The sequence below is a fragment of the Hyla sarda genome, chromosome 10 (assembly GCF_029499605.1).
Source record: "Hyla sarda isolate aHylSar1 chromosome 10, aHylSar1.hap1, whole genome shotgun sequence".
Classification (NCBI taxonomy): domain Eukaryota; kingdom Metazoa; phylum Chordata; class Amphibia; order Anura; family Hylidae; genus Hyla; species Hyla sarda.
The window spans coordinates 97,856,698-97,876,695 of NC_079198.1; the positions used below are offsets into that span (position 1 = coordinate 97,856,698).

The window sequence follows — 19,998 nt, forward strand, 5'->3', positions numbered from 1 at the left end:
GGAGGTATACACCAAATGGCAAATGATTTAGGCAAACTAGAAGAATGGAAGAATTTAATGTGGATAAGTGCAAGGCCATTCATTTAGGTGTAAAAATCCTCGGATAGAATATGTGATACAGTCCTAACCTCAGTATCTGAGGAAAGTGATTTAGGGGTCATTATTTCAGAAGATTTAAAAAGGTAGGCAAATAATGTCACAGACCTGCAGGAAACGCTAGTAGAATGCTTGGGTGTATAGGGAGAGGTATAAGCAGTAGAGAGAGAAGTGCTCATGGGTGTATAGGGAGAGGTATTAGCCCTAGAGAGGGAAGTGCTCATGGGTGCATAGGGAGAGGTATTAGCCCTAGAGAGGGAAGTGCTCATGGGTGTATAGGGAGAGGTATTAGCCCTAGAGAGGGAAGTGCTCATGGGTGCATAGGGAGAGGTATTAGCCGTATAAAGGGAAGTGCTCATGGGTGTATAGGGAGAGGTATTAGCAGTAGAGAGGGAAGTGTTTATGCTGCTGTACAGAGAACTGGTGAGACCATAGAAAACTTGGAGAGTTCCTATTTTGGACATTATACAGTCATTTTTCAAGTGTTGCTTAAAAAAAAAAAAAAAAAAAGAATGTTTTTTGGCACATGAAATGCGCTAAAACCCCCACACACAGTCAAATAAAAATGTGCATAAAAAGCCCCAAAATACACTGTGTAAACAGATTCAACCATTTTAATATTAGGAGATTTGATAGGAAGTAATTTACCAGAATAAATACCTAAAATAAATATCCATAATAAAAATCCATCATGTTATCTTCTTGGTAAGGCTGCTTTCACACTATAAAATTCATCAGTTTTAAAGATCCGTTTGATGCTCCGTTATAAAACCCCTGAAAATCGGCCATTAAACAGCAATTACAAAATCCCATACGGCTGTTAAAAAATCCCATTATAGTCTATGGAATTTTTACATTATCCGTTTTAACCCGTTATAGCCCGTTATTAATAACTGACGTTATTTTGTGATGGAAGATAGTAACAGGAGAAATAGCGCATGCACTACTTCCGTTCATTCTCCTGTCACAAAATAACGTCCATCATTAATAACGGGCTATAACGGGTTAAAACGGATAATGTAAAAATTCCATAGACTATAATGGGATTTTATAACATCCGTATGGGATTGTCTAACGGCCGATTTTCAGGGTTTTTATTACGGAGCATCAAACGGATGAATTTTATAGTGTGAAAGCAGCCGAACGTCAAAAGACTTGTGCAATTTGTGAAAGGTAAAGTGACCGGATTGAGGGTGCTGTTATGCCTGCCCGATGATATATGACGGCCCAGGGGGCCATCTATCTTATGATGACTATAATTTCTGGGAACATATATGACTGGTCTATGTAGAGCACATAATATAGGACTGCTTTCCCGGCTGCACGGGCAGTCTGAGATGGCACAGTGTGGTATAATAGCAGTCATGCTGTGAGCCTACAGTACCATCACTGTGCATCCCGCCACCGAGCCCCGAGCGTGATCTAATGCCAGTGTGACGGCTTTAATGTAACTGCTTCAAACGCCAGCAAGCGCCATTTCTGGTGTTGTGATCCAAAGAGGTTTATTCCCTGCGAGGAAGGTGTTAATTCTAGACTCCTGGACTATATAATTTCTACAAGAGGGGAAGAAAAAAAATAGCAGAAAGACACAAAAGAAACTGATCTATCAAAGACGTCTCCATGGCAACAACTTAATATTTCGGCCCTCTTCAGCTGCGGCGAATTACATAAAATGACAAGATCTTCCCTTTGAAAAAATGCTGGTTACTATGGAAACGCTGTGCTCACTGAGGTAAACACGCGCCGGACAGAGAGGCGCTGGGGGAGTGAAATGGCAGGAGGAGGTGTAGCGGTGGCACAGACCCTCGTAGTACAGATACAGGGGCCATGTAACCAGGCAGCCCCCTACCCAAATGAGAGAATGGCCTCTACACACAGGCCCCGCACTCCCTGCACCACGTACAATGCATTCCCCGGTGTCTTGTCGCTGCATGACAGGAGTGACGACCTTCCCCGCAGGAAATTTACATTTTCCCTCAGTATTTTAGTTACAAGAATAGCGCGTTGGCATCTGATTTCTATCGCACCTTAGCCACGTGTTACTACCACCAAGCTAAGGCTACTACATCTGTAGCAAACGTGTTCTTGTCACATCTAAGCAATCCCATGGAGCAGTGCTAGGTCTGATTGAGGCGGTAACATTGAGTTTGTTATTTTACTATCCACTTTAGCTAAGATTGGATTCGCTGTGGAAAATTCTCACAACACAAATCCACATCCAAACTGAGTGGCTGTGAATGTGGACTATGTTTAAAAATAAATAAAATGTGTTAATTATTTTGAAACCTGAAGTTACGGATTTTGCTGCTGCATGAAAGGAAATTCCATGCCCCTCGTGACTTCACGGCCACGCCCCCTCAATGCAAGTCTATGACGCCTCCTCCCATAGACGGATCCCTAAAAGGAACAGCACAGGATAAAAGCGGTGCACAAGACTTCAAAAGGTAAAATGATTTATTTACCCGGCATGCAACGCGTTTCGCTGGACAACCAGCTTCATTAGGCGTGAATGCCTGATGAAGCTGGTTCTCCAGCGAAACGCGTTGCATGCCGGGTAAATAAATCATTTTACCTTTGAAGTCTTGTGCACCGCTTTTATCCTGTGCTGTTCCTTGGAGGGATCCGTCTAAGTGCTTCATCTGTGTTGCCAGGAGCGGCTGCCGATCTTTGCCCGTTGAGGGTTATTCCATGTTTACACCAAAGTTGTACTTGGCTGTAGTACAACTATACTCAGTGAGCATTATTGCTTTTCTCATCTCTATTTATATGTATCACACTAGGAGCACTTCTCCTTGTCTATATTTGCCCCCTCACCTAGACTTGCATTGAGGGGGCATGGCTGTGAAGTCACGAGGGGCGTGGCTGACCCCGCAGCGCAAAAACAGCATTGAAAACATTATGTTCCGAATGCTGGCCAGTGGAGTACCCCTTTAACTAGGTCTGGCTTAATTAAAATGAATGGACCCGCTGCTGTGCACCTTGGTCTACATCGGCATCCCTTTTCTGATGTAATGCTGATGTATTGCATGCGTAACCATATATATATATTTTTTAAACTGAAACCTATCCCAACCAAACATGCACATGTATGCTTTATCAGACATGCTTGCTTAGGTAAAGAGATGAGAAATAAGTGCCCACAATTGGCGGCATTCATGGGTAGACTTTAGGAAAGCTGCCCCCCCCCCCCACACATACATAAAATAGTCAGGACTGAATTATATTCAGGTATTTCTGGATATTGGAAAGGGATATGTTTCTGGGTATGTTCGCATGAATACTTACCTATCCCAGTCCACCACAGATCCCTTTCTACTGACTTCTGGTCCCCCACTGCACACTGCTACTACCTGCTCTTGAGTCTTTGAGTGAGAGCAGAACTGCCCACTCAGCCAATCACTGGTTGCAGCTGCATTTCATCTTGGCCAGTGATTGGCTGAGCAGCTATATCCTGTTCAGACTTCCTGATTCAGAAGCAGTGAGGGACTGGAAGTCTGTTGAACAGGATGTGTAGGGGAGTGGGGTAGGCAATTATTGCTTTTTTTGCTATTTTTACATCATGCTAAGTACAGATAAGTTTGTATTGAGGTGGTCCACAGTCTTTTTGGACTTTTCTGGGGAATCAAAACACTTGAATGGCAGAATGACTGAGTGCGCCCAGTGCAGACATTGCAGTCCCCACAGACGGCAATGTCTTCTATATGGATTCTGCCTAAAGAATGAGTGAGCGAGCAAGCTCTTTTGGTGGCGAAATTCCACCGCTAAAATTTTGTAGCGTGCACTGTGCAGCGGAATCCCATTACCAGCAAAAGGATTCTGCTGCACCAGAATTGACGACTGAAATTCTTTATTGGAATTCCGGACGGAAGTGCCATAGTATGAACCTAGCCTTACAACTGGTATGGAATGGCATCACTAACACGCAAATCCATCTATCGTCCTACAGACCCTCTATAGAGTGCAGTCTTCAGGGGTTCTGTTTCTAAATCTAGACAGGACAAACCCAAGCCTGGTAGTCAACTTATCTAGAACTTTGCTGCTAGAGTCTCACTTTCTGAAATTTACATTCAAAACAAATTAAAATACTTCTTGCCTTGTCTACTTAAAGGGGTACTACGCCTCTAGACATGTTATCCCCTATCCAAAGCATAGGGGATAAGATGTCTGATCGCGGGGTCCTGCCGCAGCACCCCCGTTTCTCAGTTGCGCAGAGTGAGGATCGCTCTGTGGCTGATGATGGGCGAAGCATGGGACGCAAGTCTATGGGAGGGAGCGTGACGGCAGTTGAGGGGGTGGGGCGTGACTTCACGAGAAGGCCGATCCGTGACATCGCGATATTCCGTCCCCCACATCGCTCCTCAATATCAGCCATAGAGCGATCCTCGCTCTGTGCAGCTGAGAAACAAGGGTGCTGCAGGAGAAATTGCGGGGGTTCCCAGTGGCGGGACCCCTGCGATCAGGCATTTTATCCCCTACCCTTTAGATAGGGGATAAGATGTCTAGGGGTGGACAGACTGGTTGCTATAGAGGCAAAAAAAAGAAGAGAACAGAGAATGGCGCCAATAGTGCCGTTACCAGGGTATGCAATAGAGAGGAGGTACGGGGAGTAGTAAGGTATGGGCCCTTGCTCATCCGATAGTGTTGCGCTACAGGCACAAAACTGTGAAGCCCTTTAGAGGATTTAATTAATCCAGATGTTGGTGGCTGCATTCCATCGGTACCATTATGCAAACAGTGCAGGGATACGTGGAGTAGCAGAGGATGAGGGTTTTCTGGCAGGGATGCCCTTGTCCGAGAGAAAATCCAACTTCTGGAGCGCTCACCAATGGATAACAGAATTCATGTTTTTTTTTTATGTTTTTGTTTAAACACACACAGAAAAAAACAATAATGGTATCAGCGGACAATGTGTTTCAAAGGTTACTTTCTCCATCAGGTCCATCATCTGACCTGATAGAGGAAGTATCTTTTGAAACGCGTTGTCCGTTGATACCTTTATTGTTTTTTCCAGTGTGTGTTTAAATAAAAACGATAAAAAGAAAAATACTAATTCTGTTCTCTATTAAGGAGTGCTCCAGAAGTTGGATTTTCTCTCGGACAAGGGCATCCCTGCCAGAAAACCCTCATCCTCTGCTACTCCACGTAGACTGGTTGCTATAGGCCCAGCACCCCACTGTAACCATTTGATCACATATACCTTGGGGACCAGTCTGTCCCAACTAACTTGAATGCTAGGGGTCAGCTTCCTGACTGACCAGCATTATTAGGCTACATTTCTTCACAGGTTTTTTTTTCTCCTCTTTTTGAGCCAAAGCCTAGGGGATAAGATGTCTGATCGTGGGGTCCCGCCACAGCACCCCCGTTTCTCAGTTGCACAGAGCGAGGATCACTCTGTGGCTGATGATGGGCGATGGATGGGACGCAAGTCTAAGGAGGGGGCGTGACGGCAGTCACACGACCTCTCATAGACTTACATTGAGGGCGTGACGTCACGAGAAGGCCGATCCGCGACATCGCGAGGGAGCAGAGCCGTGACATCACAATATTCCGTCCCCTGCATCGCTCCTCAATATCAGCCACAGAGCGATCCTCGCTCTGTGCAGCTGAGAAACCAGGGTGCTGCAGGAGAGATCGCGGGGGTCCCCAGTGGGAATCGGAACTATAAAGCAAAGACTTATACTCCTCTAGGGATATGGAATTCCTATTGCCCATGCGCCAGGCAGGTGAATTTTTCCGGCCCCTAGCCCTGCTATGGGCAAGCAGGGCCGGACCTGACAAGCGTGGCAGCGCTCAGCAGTCTGTATGGAGTGGAGTCTGGGGGGGAAAGATCCACTATATTGGTAGCTGGGCTTACCTCTGTTCCCTGGTGTTTGTGGCTCTGTCATTGATAGAGCCTGGCTGGACTAGGCTCTATCAATGGATCGCAGAGCACTCAGATCAATGGAGTTCAATAGATGTGTAAAAAAAAGATAAATCCCCACCCCATACCTGACCTTGATCAATCGATCTCTTCCTATACCCACAGATGGAGAAATTTATCAATCAAAACTGGTGGGATGGGAGAAGTCATGGGCACCACACTGATGACTTATGGCTCAGGCAGCATGAAGTGATGACAGGTTCCCTCTTACAATCAATCTACTTTAAGAATCAAATTTAGTTATTTACGGATTTTTTTAAGCAACAGAACAAAAACTAATTTAATCAAATTTTACAAATTTACTTGGAAACAATATGTTCTCAAAAACCACCCTGTAGGGGTACAATGACTGACTGTGCTCGAGACCCACAATGCATACTGGGAAAAAATGGTCTTGTGTTTCCGGTAAAATATTTAGAAAGTTGAACGCTTAGAAAACGTAGGCCCTTTTCAGACTACAGGTATCATCCTGTAAATACCTCCGTCATTACTCCCATCAAATAGTCCTGAAAACGGCCGTCAAAAAAATCCCATTCATGTCAATGGGATTTTTTGAACATCCTTTTGCATCAGTTATGTCCGTTTTTACTAATGTCCGTTATTTTTGACGACACAAAAGACGGTGTATGCACTCATTTTTGTTTTGTCAAAAATAACAGTGGAAACCGGTCGTTAAAATTTAACATTTAAGTCTATGGGAAACAGATGCTCACAAAAAACATCCGTTATTGTCCGGTTTTTTATCATCTGTTTTTTGTACTGAGCATGCTCAGTACAGCTTTACAACCAGGAATCACACGAAAATAAAATAACAGACATAAAATAACGGGTGATAACGGATGTCACATGTCCATTATTTTGACAGAATGGTCATCAGTTATCATCCGTTGTATTCAGTTATTTAATCCATTTTTTTCATGACCTGTTATTGCTGAATAACGGATGTCAGAATGCAGGAACATAACTGTAGTGTGAAAGGGGCCTTAGGTGTGAGGTGGTATACCATTTAAAGGGGTACTCCACTGGAAAACTTTTTTTTTTTTTTTTAAATGTTATCAATTGGTGCCAGAAAGTTAAGCAGATTTGTAAATTACTTCTATTTAAGAATCTTAATCTTTCCAGAAGCTCTTTTCTTTTTGAATTTCCTTTTCTGTCTGACCACAGTGCTCTCTTCTGACACCTCTGTCCATGTCAGGAACTGACCAGAGCAGGATAGGTTTGCTATGGGGATTTGTTCCTGCTCTGGACAGTTCCTGACATGAACAGAGGTGTCAGCAGAGAGCACTGTGGTCAGACAAAAAGGAAATTCAAAAAGAAAAGAACTTCCTGTGGAGCATACAGCAGCTGATAAGTACTGGAAGGATTGAGGATTTAAGTTTTCCAGTGGAGTACCCCTTTAGTGGAGATATCTGTTAGATTCAACTTCTGACATAGAATGTCATGTATAAAATGTGAAGTATACAGAGGTATTGTATGGCAGTGTTTCCCAACTGGGGTGCCTCCATCTGTTGCCGTAGGCTGTCTGGACATGCTGGGAGTTGTAGTTTTGCAGCAGCTGGAGGCATCCTGGTTGGAAAACATTACTCTATGGTACACCTACACACCACACAATTTTTCAGAAACAAAATAATGTGAAAACGTAGCTAAATTCACAAGTATGACATGTGAAAAACAGCATGAAACTGACAGGCCACGACTTTTAAAATCCACACTGCTGATCAGATTCCCTGCAGAAAATCTCCATAGCATGTGGGTAAAATCCGTAACTGCTACTGGGTTCCACTGGGGATATTACTTGAACAAATCCACAGCAAATCTGCAGCATTTGTGTCCTGTGTAAATTTATCCTATGGGTGCCATATTATGACACTGTACACTACGGAACCATAATATGGTTGTGTGCATGAGGCCTTCAAATGTGCAAGCTTCTTGGGTGTGTTCATATGTGGCATATATGCTGCGAACTTCCTGCAGCGTATTTGCATGCAGAAAATTGGCAGCGTATTCCAGGATCAGGAATGCGGATGAGAGTTTATAGTTGCAAGGAAAACCCCTCGATTTACTCAGTGTGAACGGACCCTAACAGAGAAGTCAAAATCTGCAGCAATAAGTGTACTGTTAAATATTTTGGTGCGGGAAACGCCATGTATCTATAGTAAAAATCCACAACTACTGCTTTTTTGGCAAACTTTTTTTTTGTTTTTAAGTTATTTTTGCCATTTACATACTCTGCTCTAAAATCCGCAGTTGAAAATCTCCAAGAAAACCTGCATGATTTAGTATGGATTATCCACTGCAACTTTACCTGTGGATTTTCCTGCAGTATTTCTGTCCCATATAAAATAATCGTCATAAAGACTATTTTTATATTGTCCAATATAATAGTACAGGAATTATCTTGAAAAATATGACACACATATATAACAGCCATTCAATATACTTAATTCTCCAAAAATGTATATATAGAAGACAATGCAAAAAAAAAAAAAGCAATAGGCCAGAACTTTTTGCTAAACTTCAGTCCATGAAAAACTCCCCCCCCCCCCCCCCCCCCAAAAAAAAAATAAATCTCTATACAAATACTTGCAAATTACTATGCAAAAGGAGGAGAGTTACATATTATTCGCCTTCTTTTACCTTGGGAGTGTATGGCCCCTTTCACATTACCGATATGCTCCTGTAAAAACACCCGTCAGAAAGTCCATAAAACGGGCATCAAATAATCCCATTCATGTCAATGGGATTTTTTGACCATCCTTTAGCATCAGTTATGTCCCATTGTGACTAACGTCCGCTATTTTTGACGGTGCAAATAACGGTGCATGCACTAATTTTTGTTCATCAAAAATGACGGTGGAATAACGGACATTAAAATTTTAACATTGAATTCTATGGCTAACGGATGTTCACATCCGTTAGCGCCCGTTATTTTCACCTTCCGTTATGATCCGTTATTGCTACTGAGCATGCTGTAAAGCATCACGACCAGATGGGGTTAAAACGGACATAAGATAACCGACTATAATGGTGGATGACGGATGAAATAACGGATGGAACAAGTCCGTTATTTTGACTGAACGCCCGTTAAAATAACAGAGATTGGTCATCCATTATGTTCAGTTATTGTATCTATTTTTTCATGACCTGTTTTTGCAGAATAATGGGTGTCAGAAGGCAGGTACATGACGGTAGTGCGAAAGGGGCCTTAGACTTATTTCTATGATCCTGGAGAAGACTACAAAAATTAAAAAAACAAAAACTTCCTTCCATGCCCCAACAACAAGGATTATAGCAGCAGTTCCCAGCCTGTAGCAAAACTATCACTTCCAATGCTGGGAGTTGTAGTTTTGCAACAGCTTGGAGTCAGACGGTTGCAGATCACGGTTACAGAAAAAGGAAAAAAAAAAAGAGAAAAAAGAAAAACTCCAACCAAGAGTGACCAAAAGAAAGACGATCTCACAATACAACTACAAAACGCTATTTTTGTTTACAGACATCTCAATCTGCCTGTAAACAGAAATTGTCCCTTATGTAATTCTTCTATCAAAACACAATTGAGGCATGTTGTAGGGGGAAAAAAAAAAAGATAGAAATAAAGAAGAACAGCGAGTTATCGGGATATTCTTAAATGTGACAGCTAATGGCCAACTTCTGGAAGTTATTTTCACTGACGTCAATGCCTGCTCGTCTTCCTTGGACCCCGGAACAGTCTGCTGGACAGACACATTTCTTATTCTTATTTATACTCTCTGCCTTAATTCATGGTTTAATTTTTTTAAAAAGAAAAGAAAAATGAAAAAAACTTTACAACTGTTAACTTTTTTTTTTTTATGTAAACATTTTTTTTTGTTCAATATTTTCCTGAAAAATTATTAACATTTAAAATAAAAACAAACAAAATATCAAATTTTATTTACTTGCATTTCTTAATGTAAATATAAAGCACAAAACAAAAAACAAAACAAAAAACAAAAACCCACCCCAGACAGATGAAGGCATGGACACAGTTGTCACAATGACAGTGCGCGAGAAGCTGCAATGTAGCATGGGGAGAAGGAAATCGGCGCAGATTAGGTGGATTATTTGCTTTTTAACTTCCAGACCATTATCATAATAATGGCCATCATTAGCCGGGGGAACGTAGACTTCTCAATCAAGACAAAAGTTCCACCCACAGCTGTAGGCAGCCAATCACTCTCCAACTCCAACCCTCCCGAAAACATTATCTAAACACTCACTGCAGGCCCAAAACATTACACCGAAGGAGCCCCATAACCAGCCGTGCAGCCTCCGGAGAGCGGCCACCGGCACGGCACAAAATACTTCTCGTAACCACTATTCGGAAACGGAGACGACCGAGATGCATCGTACCGGAAAAGGGCTGCAAGAGGTTAACATAGCTCTGCAGGAACAGACGGGAGAGATGGTGGAAGGGGGGGGGGGGGGAGAAAACATAAAACACAAGAACAAGCACACAGGGCACGGAAGCGTACCTGACACGCAGGTAAACAAGCAGAACGCCATCATGGTGTAACGGTGACATGCAATCTTAATAAAACAGGGGCAGCAAACAGTCCATGGTAAACATTGCACAAGCCTGGAGGAGAAGCAGCAGTGCGGGAGGCCAGGGATGTCATGTTCCTACCTGCAGGGGCTGAACAGGTCATCCATCACTAGCACAGATGCTGCTGGCTCTGCCTGGATCCCTCAGACTGCAGCTCCTGCTCTAAACTCTACCCTTTTTCTTACTCTAACTACTCAAAATGGTGGCACATGCAGTCAGAGACCTCAGAGAGCTTTCACTGAGCTTGTGCTATGACCTCAGCCTCCACGCACAGCGCTGCAAACTTCCCCCCTCAGACTACAGGCACTGAGCATGTGCTGTGACCCCCTCCTGCTTGTTTCTGGTCCACCCCCCCCCCCCTACTCCTTTCTCGTCTTAGCCACAGACCTTCCTACAACGCAATCAATCTCAACCCTGCTGTTTCCGTAAATAAAGCAGAGTACACAGCCTCAGCGGCGAGCACCTCTCCCTGGCATACTAAGCTTGTGTGCAAAAGAAAAGGCAGGGGCCCCAGCCAGGGAATCTGCGAGGGACGTTGCCTCCGGCTCCGACTGCTGCAGCTTTCCCAGTGACAACTGCTGCACAGACACAGAAGAAGCACAGCCCCAACCAGATGGCGAAGACACCGACACTGGGGGAGAAGCGGAGGAACTGAGCATCCCATCATGGAGTGCATGCCAAAGCACACTGCGTCTCACAAGAGAGGCCGCAAGGAGCCGCAGCTAGGAACTGCACTGATGGCAAAAGTACAGCTGTCAATCTTGAATTAAAGGGACCCATCATCACTTATGTTGCCTGATCTAGAAGTCAATGGGGAGGTTCCTGGTAGCTTTTGCATGCTTGGCTATTAGATCTGTACCTATACCCGAACTGATCTATTAATAAAGGCTGTTGGGGGTTGGGAGAACCAACCTGATGAGAGTGATGTCAGGTTCCCTTTAATATCGACAATGAATATACATTACGTAGTAGTCGCCAGATGTTGCGAAACTACAACTCCCAGCATGCCCGGACAGCCGTTGGCTGTCCGGGCATGCTGGGAGTTGTAGTTTCGCAACGTCTGGAGGTCTACAGTTTGGAGACCACTGATCTATGAGAGTACTCAACACCTATACCACTAACCGGAAATGCAAGCCAACATATATTGACTGTATTAGGCTGCATTCGCACCAAGTTTTTGCAATACAGTTCCCGTATACCTTTTCAATGTGAAAACCGTATGGAACCGTATTGAAAACCGTATGCATTGACTCTCCATTGAAAACCGTATGGCAAACAATGCATCCGGTTGCATCTAGTACGGTTTAGTCTTTTTTCCCGTACCCAAAACCGTAGCCTACCACGGTTTTTAGTCCGGGTGAAAAACCGTATTGAAACGTATTTTTTTTTTTTACACGCAAGTCAATGGGAACCGTACAGAACTGTATGTGCGCACGGTTCAATCTGGTTTGCACCATATGGTTTTTGACTTTGCACAGTTTTTAAAAAAAATTTTTATGGAATCTCAATCAAACAAGTTAAACTTTATTCATAATGGAGTGAAAAGTTAAAAACTTATAAATTTTTTTCATAAAAAAATGGATGCAACCAGACATCCTTTTTTTAAACCGTATACGGGTTAAAATTTATACACACACGTTTTGATACAGTTTAGTCCGGTTTTGAGGAATCTGTGTTTTTTTTTTATGCAAAAACGTGGTGAGCATGCACCCTTAGGCTGGGATCACACCACTTTTACAATACAGTTTCCGTATCAGGTTTTTGATAAAAAATGGATTCCTCAAAACCGGACTAAACTGTATAAAAACGTGTGTACGAACTGTAACCCGTATACATATTGAAAAATGATGTCCGGTTGCATCAGTTTTTTAAGGAAAAAACCATATAAGTTTTTAACTTTTCATTCCATTATGAATAAAGTTTCACTTGTTTGACTGAAAGAAAAAAAACTTTTGGTGTGCACTGCGCATGTGCAAAGTCAAAAACCGTATGGTGCAAACCGGGTGGAACTGTACGCACATACGGTTCTGTACGGTTCCCATTGACTTCCATGTTTTGAAAAAAAAGTATACGGTTTCAATACGATTTTTCACCCGGACTAAAAACTGTGGTAGGCTACGGTTTTGGGTACGCGAAAAAAATGGACAAAACCGATGCAAAACAAACACAACCAGAAGCATCGTTTGGCATGCGGTTTTCAATGGAGAGTCAATGCATACGGTTTTCAATAGGGTTTTCAAATTGAAAAGGTATACGAGAACTGTATTGCAAAAACGTGGTGTGAACCCAGCACAATGCAGACATCCAATGTGACCCAGGAGACACACACGTGGCACCATGGATGACAGAATAGGACTAAAACTTGGCGTCAAGGTCAAAACCATATTACTAAAGAGCAAGCCATAATATTTGGTCATATATGCCAAATGTGAAAGTGGCGCAGCAGTCACTTGTGTGATCTGATGGCCTAGCACTTTGTACCAACATTGGGTTAATAGAGAATAGGTCACCAGAAAATGACCCATTTGATAAATTTTTTTTTTTTTAATAGACAATTTTTCATCTTTTATTGAATGAAAAATAAAAGGGAATAACAATGGCAAGGGCATAACCACAGTAGATAACATCACTCATATCAAAGAAAGACATCAGAAAGTGGCTCGCGGGCCACACAAGGATCATGAAAGACGATAAGACAAACATGGTTATACAATACCAAGAACCAGTAGAAGTACCGGTATATGTATTTGTGAAAGAAGAGCATAGTCCCAATACGAATGTCCAAGAAAAGGTGCTTCGGCTAAGATGCAGTCAAGCAAGCCGCCTGACCAGTATGGTTTTGGAGTCAGGTCCAATCCTAAAATAGGACTGCATCAGCTATAAGAGCAATAGAATAAGCTTAACTATAGCAATAGAATAAGCCTAACTATAGACACAATTTCAGAGGAGGAATTTGTTAAATTGTTTATATGTTCATCAACATACATTTTTTTTTTTTATCACCTATATTCTGAAATAATCCTCAAATCTTGCTGTTTTCATTCTGGCCACTAAGCCTAATATTAAGCTGACACTTCCACTTTATACAAAAAAAGAGACCTCATTATATAGATAAAATAGGATCAGGCCATTTACAATAGGTGATGTTAAGAGCTCTGGCTCTCTGCATACTAACCTATGCACCACTCACAGAGCATGCCTACAAAACTATTGCATATAAGTCAAGTCAATAGGGTCAGCTCCACTATATTGTTTCATAGGTCCATGGTGCTTGCTGTAATCTCTTAAACCCTAGATCAAGCACAGGCAACCTTCTGCACGGCAGATGTTTTGGACTACATCTCCCACAATGCTCTTACAGCCAAAATGCTGCCAAAGCATCATGGGAGATGTAGTCCTAAACCATCAGCAGTGCTAAAGGTTACCTATGCCTGTACTAGGTCTCCAAACTGTAGTCCTCCAGCAGTTGCAAAACTACAACTTCCAGTACGCCTAGACAGCTGAAGGCAGTACAGGGAATTATAGCTTTGCAACATCTGGAGGTCCATTATATGGAGACAACTGCTCTAAATGATGTGCTAGGCGGTATGACCGAAAATGTATATCACAGTATTTTTTTAAATCATGGCGGTTTCACAGTATTTCGGGGGGGGGGTCCCTCCAGCTCAGTGTCAGGTGGTCGGGGTCCTCACCATGGTACCCGGGGTCTCTGTGAGGCCATTCAGTAACTCTCCTCCATGTCTTCGCAGTTCTGCCTCGAGTTTCCCGCGCCCACCCGGAAGTCACGTGCCCTCCCAGCTCCTCACAGTCAGTTCAGTGCGGCTCGGACTACACTTCCCAGAGACTCTGTGCGGCAGGACGTTTCTCTACACAATCACACGGAGTTGGTCGCTACGGAAACGGGATTGCGGCATGTGAAAAATGTATACCGTAAAGAAAAAAAAAACACATAGGTATACCGCCCAGCACTAACTAAAGCTATACATTGCTATAGAATGCAAGAACCCAGGACAAAAAAAATGTAGCCATAAAGATCTAGCCCACAATACATGTGAAACTTTATCCATGACACCAACATCCATGACACCAACATCCATGACACCAACAAAGTACTTTCTATGGCAGAGTTATTTGCGACAATATAAGAAAAGTGCAAGCTAAATATCAGGGTGTTCTTGGTAGTGGCAGTGAAAAGTAATCATAGAAATAATGAAAGTCCCCAGTGATGGTCACACATCCTGGGCAGGAATACTAGAAACTATAGACATTCTATTCAATCTTTAAAGGGGTACCCCCGGTTAAAACATTTTTAAATTTTTTTTTTTAAATCAACTGGTGCCAGAAAGTGCAAGTACTTATTAGCCGCTGAATACTACAGAGGAAATTCTTTTCTTTTTGGAACACAGAGCTCTCTGCTGACATCACGAGCACAGTGCTCTCTGCTGACATCTCTGTCTATTTTAAGAACTGTCCAGAGTAGGAGAAAATCCTCATAGCAAACATATGCTGCTCTGGACAGTTCATAAAATGGACAGAGGTGTCAGCAGAGAGCACTGTGGTCATGATTAGAACTTACAGTAAATTCGATTCGTCAAGAACTTCTCGGCTCGGCAGTTGATGGCTTATCCTGAATAAATTAATTCACCTTTCAGGTGTTCCAGTGGGCTGGAAAAGGTGGATATGGTCCTAGCAGACTCTTTCCTAGGAATGTATCCACCTTTTCCAGCCCACGGGAGCACCTGAAAGCTGAACTAATTTATGCAGGATAAGTCATCAACTGCCGAGCCGAGAAGTTCGTAACGAATCGAATTTACTGTAAGTTCGCTCATCTCTAGTCATGATGTCAGCAGAGAGCTGTGTGTTCCAAAAAGAAAACAACTCCCTCTGTAGTATTCAGCAACTAATAGGTACTGGAAGGATTAAGATTTTTTTAATAGAAGTAATTTACAAATGCCCTTTAACACACACATTTGTGTGTCCATATTTCAGGAAGTCACGCCATCAGATCTGAGATCAGTAGTGTCACATAACTTCATATTCAGTGTCCCAACCAGGGTGCCTCCAGCTGTTGCAAAACTACAACTCCCATTATGCCTTTGGCTGTCCGGGCATGTTGAGTGTTGTAGTTTTGCAACAGCTGGAGGCACCCTGGTTGGGAATTACTGCAGGTAGCAATACTGAGTGCATTTGGAACTACTTTCCTCCCCAACTTGCTTCAATCTTAACAACTAGAATAGAATATATGTCAAAAAATATTATAAAAGCAACAAGATCTGAGAAGCAGATTCAAGGTCTAATGCACCGAGTACCACAATAGTAAAGAAATAATAGTATTAATGATAAAATCATATACGGAAGCCAATTTTTAGGGCTGCATAGGACAGTTCAGCTCTATGCTCACCGTCAGCACTCCCTCTAGCTGTTGGAGCAAGCAACAACATGCAAATCTGTCTTTACCCAGCAGGACACCTGTGTGCGGCAGCAGTGAACCCCACTAACTGCTAAACCTGCCATTCCTTAATATATTCTTTTCCATGGCTCAAAATGACAGGAGTTCTAAACACTTTTATAAACTTTTTTGTTGGCTTGTAAATACAGTAACCCCCCGACATATGATCAAATCGACATACGATGCTTTTATATGTCGGGGCCATCGCATTAACTGCTATTTGACAGCGCAAAATGTTTAAGCTGCTGTCGGATAGCAGTTTAAGCATCCCGGACAGGTTCACTTACCTATCCCCGCTGCTCCGGGTCCACTTTGCGATCCTCCGGCATCTTCTCCTGTGTCCGGGCCTCGCTTTCCGGCGTTGTTATTGCGTCGCTGTGCACGCCGTCCCGGCGCCGCAACGTAATAACGTCACCAGAAAGTGAGGCCCGGACCCAGGAGAAGAGGCAGAAGAAGCCAGAGGATCGCGAAGAAGACGCCGGAGCAGCGGGACAGCATCGGGAGCCCCTGGGACAGCATCTGGAGCGGTGAGGACGCGGTCCGGAGCGGCGGGGACAGGTGAGTATTAAATGCACTTTTTACATTGCACGGATCCCTCAACATACGATGAATTTGACAAACGATGGGTCGTTTGGAACGAATTATCATCGTATGTTGAGGGACCACTGTATGAGCCTTAGTTTTACAGTTATTTTTATTGTTTTTAAAGCATAACAAAAGCGTCACACATTCACAATGGATACAAGCAGTAACAGAAAAGAAAACACACCTTGCTGCTATATAATGCAAAAGTGTTTGGGTGGAAAGCCCAGTAAATATGAGCTTTAATGCAAGACCAAAAAGGTAAAAACTGATGTTAACAGCCTGGTTACCATGGATACGTGTATAAATGTGATGGGCTGGCCACATTGCCCAATTAATTTTTTTCTTACACAAAAGTTTGCATGATAATCGTTAATAGACCAGGTGAGTTAATCCAACCTCATAACGGTCTGTGTTTAATAAATAGATAAAATAAATAAACAAACAAACATGTGCATAGTGGCAAATCCACTTCAATTTTGCACCAAAATCTGCATGATTTTTGCTGATTTGGTTGCAGACTTCTACAGAATTCCAAAATACTTAAGGGGGTACTCCACTGGAAAACTTTGTTATATCAACTGGTGCCAGAAAGTTAAACAGATTTTAGGAAATGTCCAGAGCAGATTTCTTCTACTTTGGACAGTTCCTGACATGGACAGAGGTGTCAGCAGAGAGCACCATGGTCAGACTGAAAGGAAATTAAAGAAAATAACTTCCTGTGGATCATACAGCAGCTCATAAGTACTGGAAGGTTTAAGATTTTTAAATAGAAGTAATTTACAAGTCTGTTTCACTTTTTGGCACCATTTGATAAAAAAAAAATAAAAAAAAAGTTTTCCAGTTGAGTACCCCTTTAGTGTGAACTTCCCAATCAAAAAAGTCAAGTAAAATAAAAGAGGCTGTGCCGCAGTATGCACTATACAGAGTCTTCACCCTTTTACATTACAAACATGGTGTATCACCACCCCATGGTATCTGTACATTGGGATACTGGTGGCACATCATTCTGCTGACAAGAGACAATAATTTTGGAGATGTCTGCTCCTCCAGTAGGGATACATGTAGAAACCCTCATACTTTGAGTAATCCATCAGTACAAGGGGCTATATTCCGTAGATGGCCTTCTGGCTTAGTTCCTCCAATGTGTCAGACCTATACACGTAGTAGAGTTGAGACATCACAGAAACAGAGTTTTCACTGATGAGGAGCAATTTTGTCTAAAACCTCAGAATTTATATCAAAGTCAAATGTTGAGTAACTTCAGAAACATGTTTCGGCACAAGTGATGCACTGGTCCCGAAACGCGTTTTGACATTTCTCAACATTTGACTTTGATATAAATTCTGAAATGTTTTAAACTCCTTGATCAGAGGTGGAATTCTAAAAAAATAAATACATTCTTCTACTTCCAGATATGTTTGAGTATTTCCCAATAATTCTGGAGCCTACATATAAAAAGCAAAGTGGGAAAACCCAAGGGAGTGACCAAACCTTGAAGATGCCAGATTCAGCTTATAAACCTCTACAGTGAAGCCAACAAGACCGAGCAAGCCAGGGCAATGACCTAGTATTTTTCTGGCTGGCATGGTACAGCCAAACAGTAAGACACATCCCTCTGCTCGCTCTTCTGCCTTTTCTGCAGGTATATGTGAAAATACAGGAAATATTGAAATTTATCTAAATCGTAAAAATACTATGTTTTCTGCTATTTCGGTAGTAAAACACATATCCACAGTGTAAACACAACATTCTAGACTGGTTCTCCCTGGAAAGTACAACATTTCTTAAAAAAAAAAAAAAAACTTTCTTAAAGGGGTTATCCAGGAAAAAACCCCATGGTCGCCGGCAATCAGACCCGGAGCGAACATGCTCCGGGGACTGATTTTAACTGGGGTGCTGCGTGCAAGATCACGGGGGTCACCAGCAGCGGGACCCCGCGATCAGGCATCTTATCCCCTATCCTTTGCATAGGGGATAAGATATCTAAGCGTCGGAGTACCTTTTTAAGGGTCCTTTTAGATCAGGCTAAAGGGCTGTGTTCCACCAATCTGATATTGACAAGAACCGATCATCAATAAATGTATCCTGGAAAACTTCTTGTTTTATACACATAAGCTACTGAAAATCCAACGCTAATGATTCAATGTTCCCCAATTGTACCTCTACTAGTATGCTGAACATAAATATAAAATCACATCTGATAAATGCTTCTAATGATGGAACGAACAGTAGTATCTGCACATCAATTATCCATACTTAAAGGGAACCTGTCACAAAGAAGATGCAGCCTATTCTGCAGCCCTCATGTTATGGAGCAGAGGAGCGGAGACGATTTATATAACGTTTTGTGGGGAAAAGTTCAGCAAATCTTGTAGCCTATAGATTTAAATCCAGTGGGCGGTCCTAAGCAGTGATTGGCAGTTTTTTATGTTTAAGTTTACATACAAAGTAGCTGTCAATCACTGATAAGGACTGCCCACTTGACTCCTAAGCCCAATAAAATACAAGTTCTTACTGAATCTTGTTCCACAAAACTATAAATCTTTTTGCAGTTCCTCCTGCTGTATAGTATGCTGCCTGTAGATTAGACTGAATTTTCAATGTGACTAGTTCCCCTTAAACCGTACCCATCAGATCCAACAAAAACATTTTTTTAAATATATCACTCAGTACCTAATCCTGACCAGGTACATGTAATTTTTATGTGTCTAGCACCTTTATTTTATTATTACACTTTAAATTTATCTCACTAGTCTGAATTCCTCTCAAAGGTAGGGGGCGTGGCCTCACTGTGCAGGTCTCCGCCCCCTCCCTCAGTATGCTGTCTGCTCACATCTCCCCTAGCATTAGCAAAACGACAACTCCCAGCTTGTCCTCACTGACAGTAGCGGGACACAGGCTGACAGTGGGAGGATTTTTCTTCAGCTCTGAGCCCTGCACTCACAGCTGTCAATCAAGGAAGTGTGTCCATGACATAGGTAATGATACATGGACACAGCAGGACTAGTATGTGTCCAAGCAGGCAGGGGGGGGGCAGTTGTTTGACTGGCTTTTTCTGTATGACATACTGAAAATTTTCTAATTAAAGCAATTGCAAAACCTATTGGTTATACATGCTTTACAGCATCTCCTGAAATTCTCAATGAGAAAGGGAATCAATGGGTGCACCAATCAGTAAGTAGTAATTAAGTCAAAACAACAAGACTGTCCATGCCACCATTAAAGGGGTACTTCACTGGCCTTCACTGTGTGCGCACGCTGCGGGGGGTCAGCCACACCCCCTCGTGACGTGACGTTCCCTCAATGCAAGTCTATGGGAGGGGTGTGATGGCCGTGACGTTCAGAACGGTGGCCAGTGGAGTATCCCTTTAAAGGGTTACAATG

At 42.7% G+C, this 19,998-nt stretch overlaps 1 protein-coding gene across 4 annotated transcripts in view; it reads right to left on the reverse strand.

Moving 5' to 3' along the window:
* RERE (arginine-glutamic acid dipeptide repeats) overlaps positions 1–19,998 on the reverse strand; it is a 363,134-nt gene that overhangs the window by 57,517 nt on the left and 285,619 nt on the right. Inside the window, exon 1 of one of the 4 annotated variants that reach the window (XM_056544469.1) lies at positions 10,662–10,842. The exons of the other annotated variants lie outside the window; for them this stretch is intronic. Within the exon in view, the coding sequence (XP_056400444.1) occupies positions 10,662–10,687 (26 nt within the window). The 5' untranslated portion in view covers positions 10,688–10,842. Of the gene's footprint in view, positions 1–10,661; positions 10,843–19,998 lie in introns of those variants that run through there. 4 annotated transcript variants of the gene reach the window in all.